Genomic DNA, 16,515 nt, shown 5'->3' on the forward strand with positions numbered 1-16,515 from the left:
GCCCGCGGGGCGCTGGGCGGAGAACGGGGCCTGCGTGTGAGGAGGGCTGGTGCCGCGGTCTCTTGGTGTGTCTCTGGCCTCCCTTATCGCCTTTTCTCACTGTCTTTCTGTTTTCGTGCCTTTAGGGTTTGAACTTGTGTCTCAGTGGCTTTGTGTGCTGCTCTGGGCTCTGCTGCCTCTCGGTGACTCTTCCCCTGCCGCACAGCTCCGTTTTGCTGATGTTGCAGTAGCTCACCTCCCTCTCTGCTCTCCGGCCTCTTTTCTGGTTAATTCTGTTTTGCATCTTGAAGTCTTACCTTTTTTATAGCTAGCAACACTAGGATTTAATTTTTTCATATTTCTTTTCATAGCTAATGTTGCTAATTTTTTTAAATAGTGATTATGTTGAGCATTTTTGTTCCCCTTTAAGAAAATTCTGCTTAAGGTGTTGTAAACAAAACTAAGCAAAGATTATGCACATGTATAGGTGTTTTTAAAACCTGGAGAGAGGCTTCAAAACATCGTGTTTCTATGTATTTTGGGAAATAATGGCTGGATAAAGTAGAGATTCTGCTTGTGGCTTCAGTAGGGAAGAGGTTAGAAGTGAGTTACAGTCTAAGTAGAAAGCTAATTAATGATCTTGTAACCCAGTCTTGTAATCAAGATGTCATATAGGGTATGAAGGGAGCTGAAGTTAGGATTTGGAGGGCTTTGCCACTCACCTGGCTTAAGATTTTGGTTACTGCTTTTGGAAAAATGTAGCCTCACTCTTTCTAGTAACTATTCAACATCTAGCTGGAGTAAACAAAAGCTGTAAGATTTCTCTCATATTCATGCCATTGCAATTTGTTTTTCAGATTTTTAACTTAAAAGCTGGTATCTTTAAACAAGGAGGTCTTCTGCTATCATGACTTCCCATGGGTTTTAAAGAAACTCAGCAATGTGAAAACTAGTATCTGTTGCTTTAATGCAGCAATAAAGAACAGCTTCTGCTGTAGTATCTGCAGAACACTAATTGATAACTGGATGAAGGACATGTAATGCCATGTGTTTTTGAGGATGATTGTGTGGTGTTATTGCATGTTTCCTCTCTTAGCCGCCTTGAACGAAGGTGGCGTGATCCTGAGGGCAGGAACTTGTAAACACTTAAATGTCCATGATCATAATGCTGAGGAAGGATCTTTAGTAGTACCATAGTGTGTTTGAGCAGTGTTCATATAGCTGCACGTGGAGATAGTTGTGCTTCCTGCAACTGAGAGCTCTTTCTGCACTACGTGGAAGTATGTGCATCTCTGCTTAAATGATGAACACTCTTAAATAATGAACTGAATATACCATAGAATTGTAGAATGCGTTGGGTTGGAAGGAACCTTTAAAGGTCATCTAGTCCAACCCCCTGCAGTGAGCAGGGACAACCTTAACTAGAGCAGATTGTTCAGAGCCCCATCAAGCCTGACCTTGAATGTCTCCAGGGATGGAGCCTCCACCACCTCTCTGGGCAACCTGTGCCAGTGTCGCACCACTCTCATAGTAAAGAATTTCTTCCTAACATCTAATCTAAGCCTACCCTGCTCTAGTTTAAAACCGTTGCCCCTCATCCTATCTCTACAGGCTCTTGTAAGCAGTCCCTCCCCAGCTTTCCTGTAGCCCCCTTCAGGTACTGGAAGGCTGCTATAAGGTCTCCCTGGAGCCTTCTCTTTTCCAGGCTGAACAACCCCAACTCTCCATGAGCAGATTAATGCAAATACTGTAGAAGGTGACAGCTACAGTTAGTCTTCCTCTTTTGTTTGTGTACAATCTTTCTGCATGGGAAGGGAAGGGTAGCTTAAAAATTGGGGAGTGACAGGAAGATGGAAGAAATGTCAGAAAGCATGTATGCCCATAAATTCCTGATTTAGAGAGATAGGTGGCATGTTATCTCTTCTACACGTAGTACAGGACTTAAAGTTGTTCCACACACAGTCTTTTGATGTAGTAGATGCTTTTATCAGGCCAGAGGAACAGAGCTAAACAAATTAATATAACAGTGTAGCCACGATGATGTGGGGGTATAAGGAAAATATAGATAATAGGATAACATTGATTTCTTTTGCTAGACTGATTGATTCACTTGGAGGACAAAAGCCAGGCAGGCTCTTGGGCACTTGCTTAACATTTTTGATGCCCTCTACGTGCCCTTGGATAGACAGATGCAAAATATCGGCAGATTCCATGGCTAGGAAGAGTGTACTTTTAGTTGAATGATTAAAAAGCATTGCCCTGTATTTAGTATTTGAAGAAAAACTGAAGAAAATCTGACTTCATTTGGAACTGAACAGATAATGTAATGCAGCAAATCCAGTATTTCAAGACTGGATACTATTATCAGTAAATACTTTTGGATGCTTTATGCATGAAATCTGATGTCTAACCTGTACTGTCACTTCATCTGTTTCCAGCATATACTGCTCTTTTGTCTCTGGCCCTTGGCTCCTTTTTTTACTTTTTCATGGGTCTGTATGAGGGATCGAAGTTACTTTGACTACAATGCATTTTTTTCTTTCTTGTTTTTTTTTTTTTTGAGATAGTTCTAGGTTTTCCTGTTCTCTGCATCCATTTTCTCTCTGTTCCTTGATTTCCTGTCCCTAACCTCCTTTCCTGTATGGATTTCTAGATCTCAGATGTGCTGCCATGTAGCTGTTGCAGTTAGAAGCTTTGTTCCTATTGAGCATATACATAAGAGCATGTTTCTATTTAAGGTCTTTGCTGTCTTGCTGGAACACACTTCACACAGAGAGAGGTCACAGTAAATGTTTTCTTTAAAAGTAAGTAATGCAGCAGATGAAGCCAAAATGAGACTCTGAATGCTTGATTATGGTCTAACTTTGGCATGAGTAGAAAGATTATGATAAATCATGACAATACAGTGGCTGTGCCCTGTATATGAAATATACAATATATATATATAGTAAGTATAGAAAAACTGTTTCTGGGATGTTAGGAGGATTAGGCAAGCTTACTGGATATATGCTGATAGTCATTTACTTTTCAATATCTAACCATTCCATTTTTGATACACAGGAACTTTTTCAGGATGGAGAGCTACGTGTCTTTGCTTTGCTGGATTCTTGTGATCATCTGAGATAGTCTGACCCTCATCCACCTTATCTTTCTGACAAGGCACATCCGTTCTTCAGGAGAGGTTTTCCCCATAGTACACACTGAACCTTGAACAGTTAAGCAGCACACCAGAAATGTAAGTTTGATGTGTAATTATGAGACTTAAGATCAAATTTATGCAGCAAATTATTTTTTCTCATCTACTGCTTTTGGTAAGTTATTGCCGTAGAAATAATAATGAACCTTTGACGTTGGTGAGGAAATAGGAATACTGTGTTTAAAGAAAATAAAATGCATCTGGGAGTTTTTAGCAATTACAGTTGTAATGAGAGATTGTGGTTTTACTAAACATGAGGTAAATTTCATCTTGGTGCTTCAGCTTCTGGAGAAGCTGACTTCATCTGTACTTTAGGGGAACGGGTACAGTTCAAGGACAGATCTTTAAAGATATCCTCACCCACAAAGAGGAGATTTGGAGTACCTGAGTTCCTGTAGCCATTTCTAGTATGTTTATAAAAGCCAAAACTGCAATATGTACCAGAATCTTCCTTATGGAGAGGCAAGGGTTATTTTAACTATGAGGTAAATAAGTGTTATTGAATGACACATGAACAGTCTTTGCTATGGTAATTACCTATTTAATTTTTAGTAATGTGATCTCCAGAACATGGGACAGTTAACAGAGCCAGTCTCAGAACAGCCTAAGTTGACTTTTTTCTATGCCCTTTAGAGAGAAACGGATATTAAAGGAAATTCCAAATAAGCATTAGAAATTGTTCAGTGTATTATTTAGAAGAAACATAAGTCTCAGCTCAATGAAACAAAAATTGCATTCTGGATAGCACTGATTTATCAGTGCCTCTGGCTTCATAGTTGGTTTGTTCATGTTCTTTTTTTCTTTCTCTGTATAGGCCTTGCTTACAGCTATATTTGGGATGTGCTACCTTGTAGTTTTATTAGACCATTCAGAGTACTTCATTTTGTAAAAGAAGGAACCATTTTTGGAACTTAGTGCTTTTTTTACTTTTCTGCAAAAGTATTATAAAGTCATGTTTTGAACATCTTTCCAGGCTGCAAAATTTGTTAAAGTAATGCTGACACCTTTTGATAGTAGTAATGTAGCTGGTGCTTTTGCAGACTAAATCTTGAAGTTTACGCAAAAATGCTTGGGTTTTGAACGTACTGAAATACATCTCTATAGACCAGACTTAATATTCTTGCTGGGCCACTTCTAGTACAGGAAGAACATCAAACACGCTGACTTCTGCTGTATAAGCAAGCTCTGTAAACATGACAGTCATTCTAGTTTATGGTCTCTGGTTGGGGAAAGCTGGGAGTCTGCTGCTTTTAAAGAAATGCAAAGTTAGAATGACTAATGATCTAAAGATTGTGAGACTTCCTGAAAGTGGTGCCAGTTTTATTTTTTAGATAGCAGAGTTAGAGGTGGATGAACTTACCTTATGCCATTCAATTCTACCTCTCTCAATAATTCATCTATAACAGATCTAATATCTCTGGGCCTTCCAGCATCTTTTCATTGACTTGTTATACCAGAATATGATTCTTCATCCTGATGAAGACATCCTATTGACTACTGTTTTAGAATGGTACTTGTATTTCATATCTGGCTTACCCATCAAGATCTGTAGTCAATCTTAGCAACTGATTGTAACTGTTGGGTACTTACTATGGGTCATGGTACTTCTGTCAAGACCTTTCTGGCTTGAATCAACAGAGAAATTTTGTGGGTGATAAAGCCTGTTAGGACCTCTGCTTCTGTGATGCTTTTTGTCATGGAGATGTTAGAATTTGAGCCCCTGGCTTTTGTTGTAGCCTAGGCTTGGATACTTGCTAAATATTGAGAATGTATGGCTTCTTAAAGCACTAAGGGAATCTTCTGGGGAAAGAAAATCTTCAGGATGGGATAACCTTGTGTTAAACAGAAGATACAGAAGCTTGTTTGCTTTTGGTGTAGAGGTTTGGCTACGTAATGTAGGAAGTAACTACATCTCTCTAATAGATTGCTAGATGTACATACACAGTAAGAAACGTGAAAACTTGTGATAACAGCTTCTAGAGTATTAACAGATTGTGATGGGAAGGTGATATGAGTTGGGATGATGGCTGAAATGTGAGAATATCAAATAGAGGAAAAAATGTCATTTTCCTAACCAGAGCTCACCTGTGCTGCATCTGTTGAAAATACCAAGCATGTTTGTGTGGGGTTGGGTTTTTTTCACTGTCTGCTGGAAGAAATACTCAAGCTTCCTGTGTGTCTCCAGCAGACATTGTTATAGCAGTGTTGTTTGGCATTTATTGAGTGGTGGACCTATTAAGTCTTCTAATGAAGTGTTGGATAACTACAGTTTCAGTATAGTTTAATTTGCTGTGCCTCTGCTGATCTGTGTTGGTCTGAAAGTTAGACCCTTAGGGTCAACAGGTCAGTCTTGAGTACCACTGCACTATGATATATTAATTGAGACTTGAGGGTGAGGGACATAACTTTTCTTGCATTTATTTAGACATGCTGTCAACTGCAAACTTGGATTTAAATTACCAACTTAATAAATTATTGCAAAGACTTACATATAACATCTGATAGCTAAACTACTGTTAGAAAAGATTTTAAAAAAATAAAATCTTTTTTTCAAAATGCCAAGTTCAATGACACTCACTTTTACCTTGACTTTATTTTAGCATTCCCTACATTTTTTCTTTTTCATAAAATATGAAAATATAAACCTGCATGCACTCTGCCCTGATTTGTACTTAGGTAGGACCTTGTAAGCCATTACCTAGTTAGCTTGTTCTTTAGAAAGAATCCTGTCCCTGGACTTTTGTTTTCACCCATAATATCTTTTCACACTTATATGTATCTATTGAACTTGCAAGATTGTGACTCTCTGTCCCTGTGTTCAGAAGATTCCTGGGACCTCTTACTGTCACAAACTGTGCAAAATAATGCTGCAGATGCATACTGGATCTCTTAAGGTATATGTTTGTTTCCTTACTGATATTATTTATTTCTCCTAAAATCTTTTCACATAGAGATGTGTGGCTCATCACTGTCATCACAGCCTTAATTCAGCTAAGGCTTACCAAGAGTTATTCATTGTTTGGTTTAGTTTGTATGTAAAAAGCAGTGATAATTTTCAAATATCTCCCTGTCTTCATGGCTAACTACAAGAGCAGATGTTTGGAGTTAGATATTTGTCTGTGACTTTGCCCACTTCTAGCCAATTTTATTTACAGTTCTCCAACACAATGTCAGTTACAATGAAGATTTATAATTTAGTTTTCAGATTATGTTATTGCAAATTATTTTTTCAAGTATTAAGAGTAAAATGTAGGCATGCAGACAGAGGTTTATATAGGGAACTGAGTAAAGAAAACTATCTCTTTTTTGTGTTAGTAAGCTGCCACCTACATCAGTCATCCTGTTGTGTCCTTTGAAAATGGAATCTGGCTTGTTTTTTGGAAAGACACCAAGAGTTAGCCCTTCCTGGACAGAGAGATGACTATAGAGAGGTTAAACGTACATAATTTTGTCCTAATAATGTTCTTACTATTTACTTTTGTAAGCCTCAAATTACTTCAGTTATGTAGACATAATTCTTAGTAGCTGACAAAGTATAAAAACTTGCTTTAAGGTTCTCCCAGCCTGCACATATGCTGTGTAGTTGTCTTTGATGCTTGATGTGTGAATTTTCCTTATCTTGTGACTAGTGTCTCCTGGGTAGCTCTGCACTCCACCATGAGTTTTTAGTTTGTGTTGGGTTATATTTCTTAACAAAGGAGACATTCCAGATAGGGATTAATGCAGAAGTTGAATATTATTTATTACAAGCAATGTAATATAGTAATTTGTTACATATCCCGTACTGGTTCACTTATATTCAGTGATTTATCTTTATGTAGTCTCTAAGAATGAATCCTTCTGGATAGATATCTAGGCAGTAAAAATGCGAATCTGGACAAGGAACTATTTCAAAACATTTGATGTAGAATCTCAGTGGTAATGATAAGTGTACCATATTTGAATTACGTGTTCCTCTAGAGAAGGGTAGTGCTAAAATTGAGGCACAGTAATAATAAACTGATATTTTTCAGAGCACACATCACTGTCAAACTGTACATGTATTATGTTAAATAAAAAATATGCCCATTACAGAGAGGAAGTAATGCTAAAAGATGGATTGTAAGTACATCTTTGTATTGAAATTTGTTATTTCTACTGTAAGTTATACTTATGATGGAAAAGTTAATATTGATAAAACTTCAAGTTTATAGTATCAAGTTTTCTTTTCATATGAAATATCTTTGAGAGGTGTGCCTGTAGGGTGACTTATCCAAGGTAGTTTAACCCAGCCTTACAGCTCTTATGAAATGAAAACCTCTCCTTCCTTCCATTCCTTTCTCTTGTCTGTATGGTGAAAGAGTTGAGAAGGAGCAGCAGAAACATCAAGTAAAAACATAAAAATTCTCCCCAGTTTTTTTATGTAGTTGTTTGTGGGATTTTTCCCTGAGCCAGGTCACTGTGAAACCTGACAAATGCTCGTTCCCTTGGTGTTTATTGAAGTGGTAGAAGTGTATGGCTAGGAGGGGCATGGCCTCTTGGTCATCCTAAGCTGTGGATTCAGGATGTGATTTGATGCAATACTCATCAGCTATTCAGGCAACATATCTCACTCCCAATTTTTTTCAAACACCTCTTTGGAAAGGATTACTGTGAGCCATGGACTAATCATAGAATACATTGGGTTGGAAGAGACCTTCAAAGTTCGTCTAGTCCAACCCCCCTGCAGTGAGCAGGGACATCTTTAACTAGATCAGGCTGCTCAGAGCCCCATCCAGCCTGACCTTGAATGTCTCCAGGGATGGAGCCTCCACCACCTCTCTGGGCAACCTGTGCCAGTGTTTCACCACCTTCATAGTAAAGAACTTCTTCCTAATTCTAATCAACTCTGCTCTAGTTTAAAACTGTTGCTCCTCATCCTATCGCTACATGTGCTTGTAAGCAGTCCCTCCCCAGCTTTCCTGTAGCCCCCTTCAGGTACTGGAAGGCTGCTATAAAGTCTCCCTGGAGCCTTCTATTCTCCAGCCTGAACAACCCCAGCTTTCTCAACCTGTCCTTGTAGGAGAGGTGCTCCAGCCCTTTGACCATTTTTGTGGCCTTCCTCTGACCTGTTTCAATTTTCCTGTGTTGAGGGCTCCAGAGCTGGACACAGTACTCCAGGTGAGGTTTCACCAGAGCAGAGCACAGGGGCAGAATCACCTCTCTCGATCTGCTGGCCACACTTATTTTGATGCAGCCCAGGATGCAACTGGCCTGGGCTGCAAGGGTGCATTGGTGGCTCATGTCCAGTTTTTTGTCAACCAGTACCCTCGAGTCTTGTTCCACAGGGTTGCTCTCTAGCTCATCATCCCCCAGTATTGATAATGTGAATTGCCCCAGCAGTTAAGTACTGATTCCTTTTGCTCGTCTAAGTTGGTTTCTGCCAGGAAATTTACTTATGTAACTATACTGACAAAAGCTTAATAAAATATTTATAACATAATATGGTTGCATCTCAAGCTGCAAAATATATGAGTGGCTTTCCCATGGTAATTAAGGTGAGCTGCATCTTCAGTAACTTCACTGCTTGTTAACCTTATGTCTGCAGATGGAGGAGGAGGACCTAAGTGAAAGAGGGTTGCCACAAATTGCTTCAATCATGAATAGAGTCAGAGACTTGAAAAACAAATACAGAAATGACGACAATATCACAGATGAGCTTAACTGTACTAAAGTCTCAGCTGACACGACAGGTATGTGTTTCTGTTACTCTTGTTGCTTATACAGCTGACTGAGTGAAAGAACCATTAAATGAAGGGATTTAAGGTTTAGCATTTCTTCAATATTAATGACCACGGAATACATTTAGTCTCTCCCTATTTCTTTAACTGTGGTGCTCTAATCTCATTTAAAAAAAAATTTCAATCATCTTACATGAAAGCTTATACAAAGTGTTTTCTTCTGTTTGCTGCAGTTTTAATCAATCTCCTCTGTTCTCCTTTTCTGTCAGATAACTCTGGAACTGTTAATCACATAATGATGACAACAAATAATCCAGAAGATTGGCTGTGTTTTTTGCTTAGGCTAGAGAAAAAGGGTATTCCTCAGACAGATGTGAGCCTACTGAATAGACTCATCGGTCGTTATAGTCAAGCAGTGACTGCACTACCTGCAGAAAAGCATAGTCAAGATGAGAGCTACGCTCGCATCCTTGTGAGATTTGCTGAATTGAAGGCGTAAGTATAAAATTTCTGTGTAAGAACTCGTCATTAAGAATTCTGCATCTGAATTACAAATAAAGCTTGTTTTCTTCAGTGGTTTCTGCAACAAATTATCAGTTTGAGTGGGGACATTTTCTTGTTGGCTCCTTGAAACTCTGTGCAGCTTTGGCTAGTCAGCTTATCTGTTCTCTCCACAGTATTTGCATTTTCTTGTATAAGCTAATAAACGTGATTGTTCAGAGCTATTTGTTTAGAGATCTTAGCACATTTTTTGTGGGTTCTATGTCTAAGGTACATGGGGAAATAGCATGAGACCTTTTTTTTCAGCTTTGTATTTCAAAAGAACCTGCGTGGATGAAATCTTGATATAACTATAATCTGTATATTAATTTAGGTTAGGATTATAGACTGTAACTGATTTGTCTGCGAGGTAGGCAATTTGCTATTATCTATTTCACCTAGTCAAACTGTAGTCATCCATCCTTGTATAGAATCATAGAACAGTTTCAGCTGGAAGAGACCTCGAAGATCATAGAGTCCAGCCTTTGTCCCAGCCCTATGAACATACTAAAATATGTGCCCCAATGCAACATCCACCCATCTCTTAAACACCTCCAGGGACGGTGACTCAACCAGCTCCCTGGGCAGCCTGTTCCAATGGCTGACAACCCTTTCAGGACTGACAACCCTTCCAGTAAAGAAATTCTTACTAATATCTAACCTGAACCTCACACAGCATAATTTAAATTTATTTCCCCTTGTCCTACCACTCTCCGCTCGGAAGAACAGACCAACCCCTGTCTCTCCACAACCTCTCTTCAGGTAGTTGTAGAAAGCGATGAAGTCTCCCCTCAGTCTTCTCTTCTCCAGCTAAACAGCCCCAGATCCCTCAGCCTTTCCTCATACGACTTGTGTTCTAAGCCCTTTACCAGCTTGGTAGCCTGTCTCCGTACCCTCTCCAGCACCTCAGTGTTCCTCTTGTAGTGAGGGGCCCAAAACTGGATGCAGTACTCGAGGTGCGGCCTCACCAAAGCAGAGTACAGGGGCATGATCACCTCCCTGCTCCTGCTCACTACACTGTTCCTGATACAGGCCAGGATGCCATTGGCCTTCTTGGCCACCTGGGCACACTGCTGGCTCATGTTCAGCCATCTGTCAACACCCCCAGGTCCCTCTCTGCCTGGCAGCTCTCCAGCCACTCCTCCCCAAGCCCGTAGCGCTGCTGGGGATTTTTGTGGCCAAAGTATAGTCTTCTTTCTCCCTTATTAGGAAAGACTTATCCCAGCAACGTTAAATGAGCTGTCTTAGGGTAGGAAAAATATCTTGGAACATCATTCTATCCTTTCATACTTATGAAATTAGCTTTGATTGTGGTCATTTTTTGGTTTATTTAGTCCAAATTTGAGCAGTGTGGTTTGATGTTTTCTGACATAATTTGGGACAAGGTTATAACTTTATTTTTTTGTAAGGCGTTCTTTTATCACTTGAAATATTACAGCAAATACTTTGAGCTATGTTTAACACTGGAGCAATCCTTAACAACTAGAATTGAGCAGGTGGTGTTCCCATGAATATAGCTAGTTTTTTTTCTGCTTCTTGCATCTCTTCCTATTTGGCTTTTTGACAGGTGGCTTGATCTTGCAGTATGGTATTGTCTGCTTCTTTTTCTGTGCTGTCATTTGTATGGCTCTTAACTGCATCAGTATTTGCTGAAAGCATACAATGGAAGTAATCTGTTTGAATCTACTGTTGAGAAACAAGCAGAAGTGAATAATGACTTGTTGGGAATCCTTAGTATCTTGAAGAGGTAAGGCAAAGCCCATCTTCCAGGAAAGCCTCCTGTCTTAAAAGATCCTGAGAGACTATAGTCTTGTTGAAAGGTTAGTTTCTTTTCCTCAGAACACAAATTGTTTAACATGGGCTTCCAGCTCATGCTTTCTGGAATTTCTTTTCCAGAGTGGTGATTGGATGCTACTATCAAGTCACATTTGGAATCTCGTGCATAGGAGATGTTTAAATTCAGAAAGATTATTTCCTACCTTTCTAATCACTTTGAAACTCTTGGATCTATTTCCATTTGACTTTTTCTTAAAACCTGAATTTAAAGGTGGATAATTCTAAAATGAGTACTAGAACTATGTTCAATATTTTGTGTTTGCAGAAGGCAAAACTGAAGGCACTGTCAGTAGCCTGTTAATGGTAGAATGCATGAATATTATTAGCAGCTTTAGTTGCCATGTCCCACTGAAATGTCTTTTAGTTGCTTCACTGCTACAGCCTTTAGGGAGCTGCTTGGGAGAGTAGTCTGTCTTGTTTCACTACTAAAATGCACTCTATAGCTTTATACTAAAATACCTTCTGCTTTGGTAGCCAGCATTGCTGTAGAATCTACCTAGCTTAACGGGTAGTTTCAGATCTGCTCTTTTTGTCTTCTGCTTCATATTTTTAACGGAAAAATACCATCAGTCGTGTTTTTCCTGACTTGCTAAAGAAAATTTTTTATGTTTTAAGATCAACAACCCACTTCCAAACCACTCTAAAAAAAAAAAATGTACCTGCCAAAATCTGACATGGCATCAAACCCAACTGAACTTTGATATAAGTATCTCTGTAAATGCTGGCCCCACATCTGAAAATTACTTTGAGAGATTACCCATTTCTTAATCATTTATTTTAAGCTAATGCTTCCTTGTTTGGAGTGGTGTGTAATTTCACTTATATAAACCTACATTTACAAACTACACATGTGTAATCACACCAGTTGCTACACGTGTAATCACACCAGTTGCTTTTGACTGATCATATCTAAAAAACAAGTGTTGCATATCTGTACTTTTTTGAGATTAATGTTAAGTTAATCAGCGAGTGGTTTCTTGGGGTTTTTTGTTTGGCGTATTCACTCATAGCTCATAGTTTGCTTGATGTTTGAGATCTTCCTGGTGTTTCATACTCACTTTCTCTGTTCCTGGCTGTCAGTTTTTCTGGTACTATTTTGTCTCTGCTCAGTTTTCAATTCTGTTAAAGGAAATCCTCTCATGTCATGACTTCCTAGAGTGCTACTGACCTACTTATTTTAGCTATTACAAACAAAGCAACTCTTTGATATGTAAGTACTTTGTTGATACTACCTTTGGTAGAAGAAAGGTGCTCTTCAGTATAGCTCTTTTTGCTGTTTTCCCAAATGTTCCACGTAACAGGAAGGGCAAGTGAGAGCATCACAAACTTCTGAAGCAGTGACAGTGGCTTGGGATTTTATTGTCTGTTGGCATCAGCACTGTTTTCTTCTGATAAAAGCTGGATTATTCCATTCTTGGCACTGGACCTGTATTGTCCTAGGTTCTTTTGCTGCAGTCTGACTATGCCGAAACCATTTGACCTGTTATGATATTGAGATTGTTTCAAGGGTTCTTCAGTGTGCTCTGAAACAGGGAAAGGTGAACAGGCAGCTGTATCAGCGACTGATTATCCGTATCATGCACTAGCTGTCCCAGGCCTGCTTTAGTGTAATGCTTCTGACTGCAGCACAGTGCCACCAAGCGTGCAGCATTCGATGCCTCTTGCTGACATTGAGTCTTGTTCTGCATATTGCTATCCAAGTTGTTGCTTGCTTTCTACAGGGACTTGAATTTTAACATCCTTTTTGAAAGTGATTGTAATTCATGTTAATTTCTGTTACAGTGACTTTGTCTGCAGATGGGTTATTCTGTGCCTGTCCTATTGCTTTGGATGATCAGAACTGAGTTTATTAAACTTAGTGGAGTCCAGTAACATGCCTAAACTATGATAGACTTTTCTCCTTAGTGCCACAGAATTCTACTGAAAATATGTTTTTGTTAGCTTTCAGTTGTCTTTTCTGTACTTTTTAAGCCATTGTCATAAATTTTTCACTATCCTTACTTTTAAGTACTACCTTGGCTTACCTGTTAAAGGAATTTCTTCTAAAATTCCACCTTGGTTTCTTGATTGTGGATTTTGCTACTAAAAGCGTTAAAAGAACTCTGTTACTTTAATATTAGAAAGGGGAGTCCACTGAGATGTAACGTTAATTTATTTCATAGCAATAACATATTTGGGCCTTTTCTGTTTTGAGTATTCACTTAAGCTGTAGATCTTCTAGGAATATATAAATGTTGGTATACTATGTGCAAGCATCTTGGTTGTCCTACTTAGCAATCTATGGCTGAATGTAAAACTAGGATTCAAGTTTAGTAAAAGTGTTAAATGTGAAGTGTCTTGTCTGGACTTTGTGACACAATCTCTAAGTTTTTTTATTAAACCATGTTTTCAATAGCTGCTGCTTGTGTGTCTGCAGAAAACTATTGAATACATGCTCTGATAGCAAATTTAACTGATGTGATTGTTGCCCAGGAGTAGAGGGGAAAAAAAATCATGAATTCCATATGCCTTCTAAGGATCTATAGGATGCTTGAGGGAGGTAGCTGTGTGAAGAATGTTCTTGTTGTGTTCTAGTTTTCTGTAAGTATGGTGTTATAGATGTACCAACAGAAACAACTTCTTTCAGTGACCTGCATCTCTGCTAAGGGAGTATGACAATCTGGATCTGGTTGGAGAAGCACTTGAATCCAGTATTGCTTTAATGTAATGGACTGGAGACTTTGTGACTCTATTGCTGCAGTATAAATCATGATGTATATAGTACTTCTTCTGCCTTGATTAATAAGTTTCATGATCTCCTTGTCATCCTGCCTTACAACCTCCTTGGTACAGGAACAGATGCATCTAGAAGAATGGAGATTATTCTCTGTCAGCATGTAGTTTGGAAGGGCTACTGGTGGATGTACTATACAGATTAGTGGGTGTTCCGAGGGAGAAAATCTACATGTTTTGAGGAATAATGTAAGCAGTGACAAAGAAAGAGTCCTTAATTATTCTGTTTGGTTTAAGCATTCTGGCTTTTGGAAAGGATCAGCATGATATGTTTTAACTATTAGCTTTCTGGTGCACTCTTGCTTATTTTGTACTTCACTGATGGCTCTAAGGAAGAGAAACTTCAGCTATGGGCTGACTGCTTTTCCAGAGTTATCTAAAGCTGTCACTCAGCACATGGAACTTCAGCTTTGTTACTGGGGCTCTCCACCTTGTTTAACTATTGATATGCTGTCTCTACAGTCTTCAAGATCCAGAGGAGGCACGGGACCAATTTCATCTGGCCAGACTGAACTGCAAGAAATTTGCTTTTGTGCATGTGGCTTTTGCACAGTTTGAGCTATCACAAGGTGTGTAGAAAAACTTGTTTGGTGTTGCTGTTCTATGTTCTGGATTTTGTTGTTTTAAAATAAGTCTGCCCTGTTGCATAGTTTGTAAGGAAAAAGAAAAATCTGTATTTTCTTCTGTTTTGATTGAAATTTAATGAGAACATGTGTGTTCATTTTAGTGAAAATATGTGCTCACTTCTTAATAGGTTTTACCCTTTTAGGACTAGCATTGAAACAAGATGAAAATTGACACTAATTCTGTGGTACGGATTTTTAATTTTTTTTTTTTTAAAGCTTAGTGTTCTTCAAGTGGGAGGTATGAATAAGGCTTTTACTGCGTTGAGAAATGATGCTCAAATTTCAGTGGTAATTTTCCTTTAGATAATTTCAGCTTGCTTGTGGAAGAAATCTGACTCCTTCCAAAGAGCAACTATAGATTCTTTGGGTGGGTGTGGATTTTTTTTATTTTTTATTATTAAACCACAATATGCTATAAATCATCATGTGCAGTTTGGTCCAATTGAATTTTACTTTCTGCCACTTGGATTCTTAAGTAGCTACCAATTGGATTTTAGTTGATTCTTCTGTTTCCCGTTCCATTTTTGAACGTTCATGTTGCGATAACAGAGATGATTCATATCTTCTGTTGCTTTATAAATGCCATGAACTGACATCTTTGACAGTATCAGATGTCATGTTCCAGTTAGTTGCAGCAGGGGATGGTTTGTCAATATTCAAAGTAGAATTGTGGTCTTTGCCAGATGGTGCAATACAGGAGTGTTTTATCCATTCTGATATGAACATGATAATGTTTCTTAAAAATTCTCATTCCCTTCTTTATCCTGTTCCTTGGTGTACTGGATCTGGCTTGGGTGGGGTTAACTTTCTTTGGAGATCATAGGATGCTGTGGTTTAGATCTGCAACTACGACAGTGTCAGTAACCCACCAGTGTTTTAGCTGTTGCTGAACAGCGCTTGTGCAGTGTCGAAGATTTCTGTTACTTGACTTCCGCTTTGTCCAAAGGCTGGGAGCAGGCAAGAGGGTGGCAGGGGCTGCAGCTGGGACAGCTGGCCTGAACTGCCCAAAGCATCGTGCTCAGCGGTGAAAAAAACATGGGAGATAGTCTTTCCACAACAGCAGATACTTGGAGACTTGCTGGGCATTGGTCTGCTGGTAGATGTTGAATGATTGTTTTTGCATCACTTTGTTCTTTTGTTTCTTCCTTTTTTCCTTCACTTATTAAACTCTTCATGAGTTTTTTTTCTTGGTTTTGTTCTTCCAATTCTCCTTCCAGACTATTCTAGACTGTGCAAGTTATGCTCTAATAAGTCTAGAACAACGGGACTTCAATACTTTAGGCCAATAGTCCACAAAGTTCGCCTGGGCTTATGCCACTTCTTTCCTGTTGTGTGCAGGGGAGGTAGCCCTGGTACTTGGGAGGCAGGGCTGTGCTGCCTACACACAGGCTTGCATATTTGGATGTTTTTTAATCTTTTGTACATGTGTGATTTGAGCAGTGATGTATGTTGCCCCATTTATCTTCTCCCTTTAACAGCTTGCTCTGTGTAGAAAGACAAATGCATTGTATTAAAGCTGTTTTCTTCTTTAAAAGGAGAACCCTCAGTGGATATATTCTGAGTTCTTGTTGCTTGTTTTTCTTTGTGATTTCTGTCAGTATTGCGCAAGCATACTGCCTAGTGTGACAAATTCTCCTTAAAATTAACTACAAGAAATAATTAAAGGAGACTAAACTGTCTTCTGTTTGCTGGATTCTGAATACATCTTACTAGATATTCCCTTTTTACTTCTGTTGCTTAGAGAAAAAAAAACCTGCTTGTGTAAAATAGACTTTTGGTCCAGTGCTTTTTAACTATTTTAGGATACAATTTAGATATTCCAAGTGTGTCCCATGAAGAAGAAACATTTTATTAAAATAATTTCTCA

At 38.8% G+C, this 16,515-nt stretch overlaps 1 protein-coding gene across 1 annotated transcript; it reads left to right on the top strand.

Moving 5' to 3' along the window:
* Window positions 1–3,040: 3,040 nt before the first annotated feature.
* On the top strand, window positions 3,041–14,599 carry LOC104269353 (dual specificity protein kinase TTK-like). Its single transcript, XM_009876009.1, has 4 exons — window positions 3,041–3,214; window positions 8,742–8,886; window positions 9,144–9,369; window positions 14,485–14,599. Exons 2-4 carry the CDS (start codon window positions 8,742–8,744, stop codon window positions 14,597–14,599), a joined length of 486 nt encoding a protein of 161 aa, XP_009874311.1. The 5' UTR covers window positions 3,041–3,214.
* Window positions 14,600–16,515: the final 1,916 nt, after the last annotated feature.

Source organism: Apaloderma vittatum, unplaced genomic scaffold (genome assembly GCF_000703405.1).
Source record: "Apaloderma vittatum isolate BGI_N311 unplaced genomic scaffold, ASM70340v1 scaffold16769, whole genome shotgun sequence".
NCBI classification, from domain to species: domain Eukaryota; kingdom Metazoa; phylum Chordata; class Aves; order Trogoniformes; family Trogonidae; genus Apaloderma; species Apaloderma vittatum.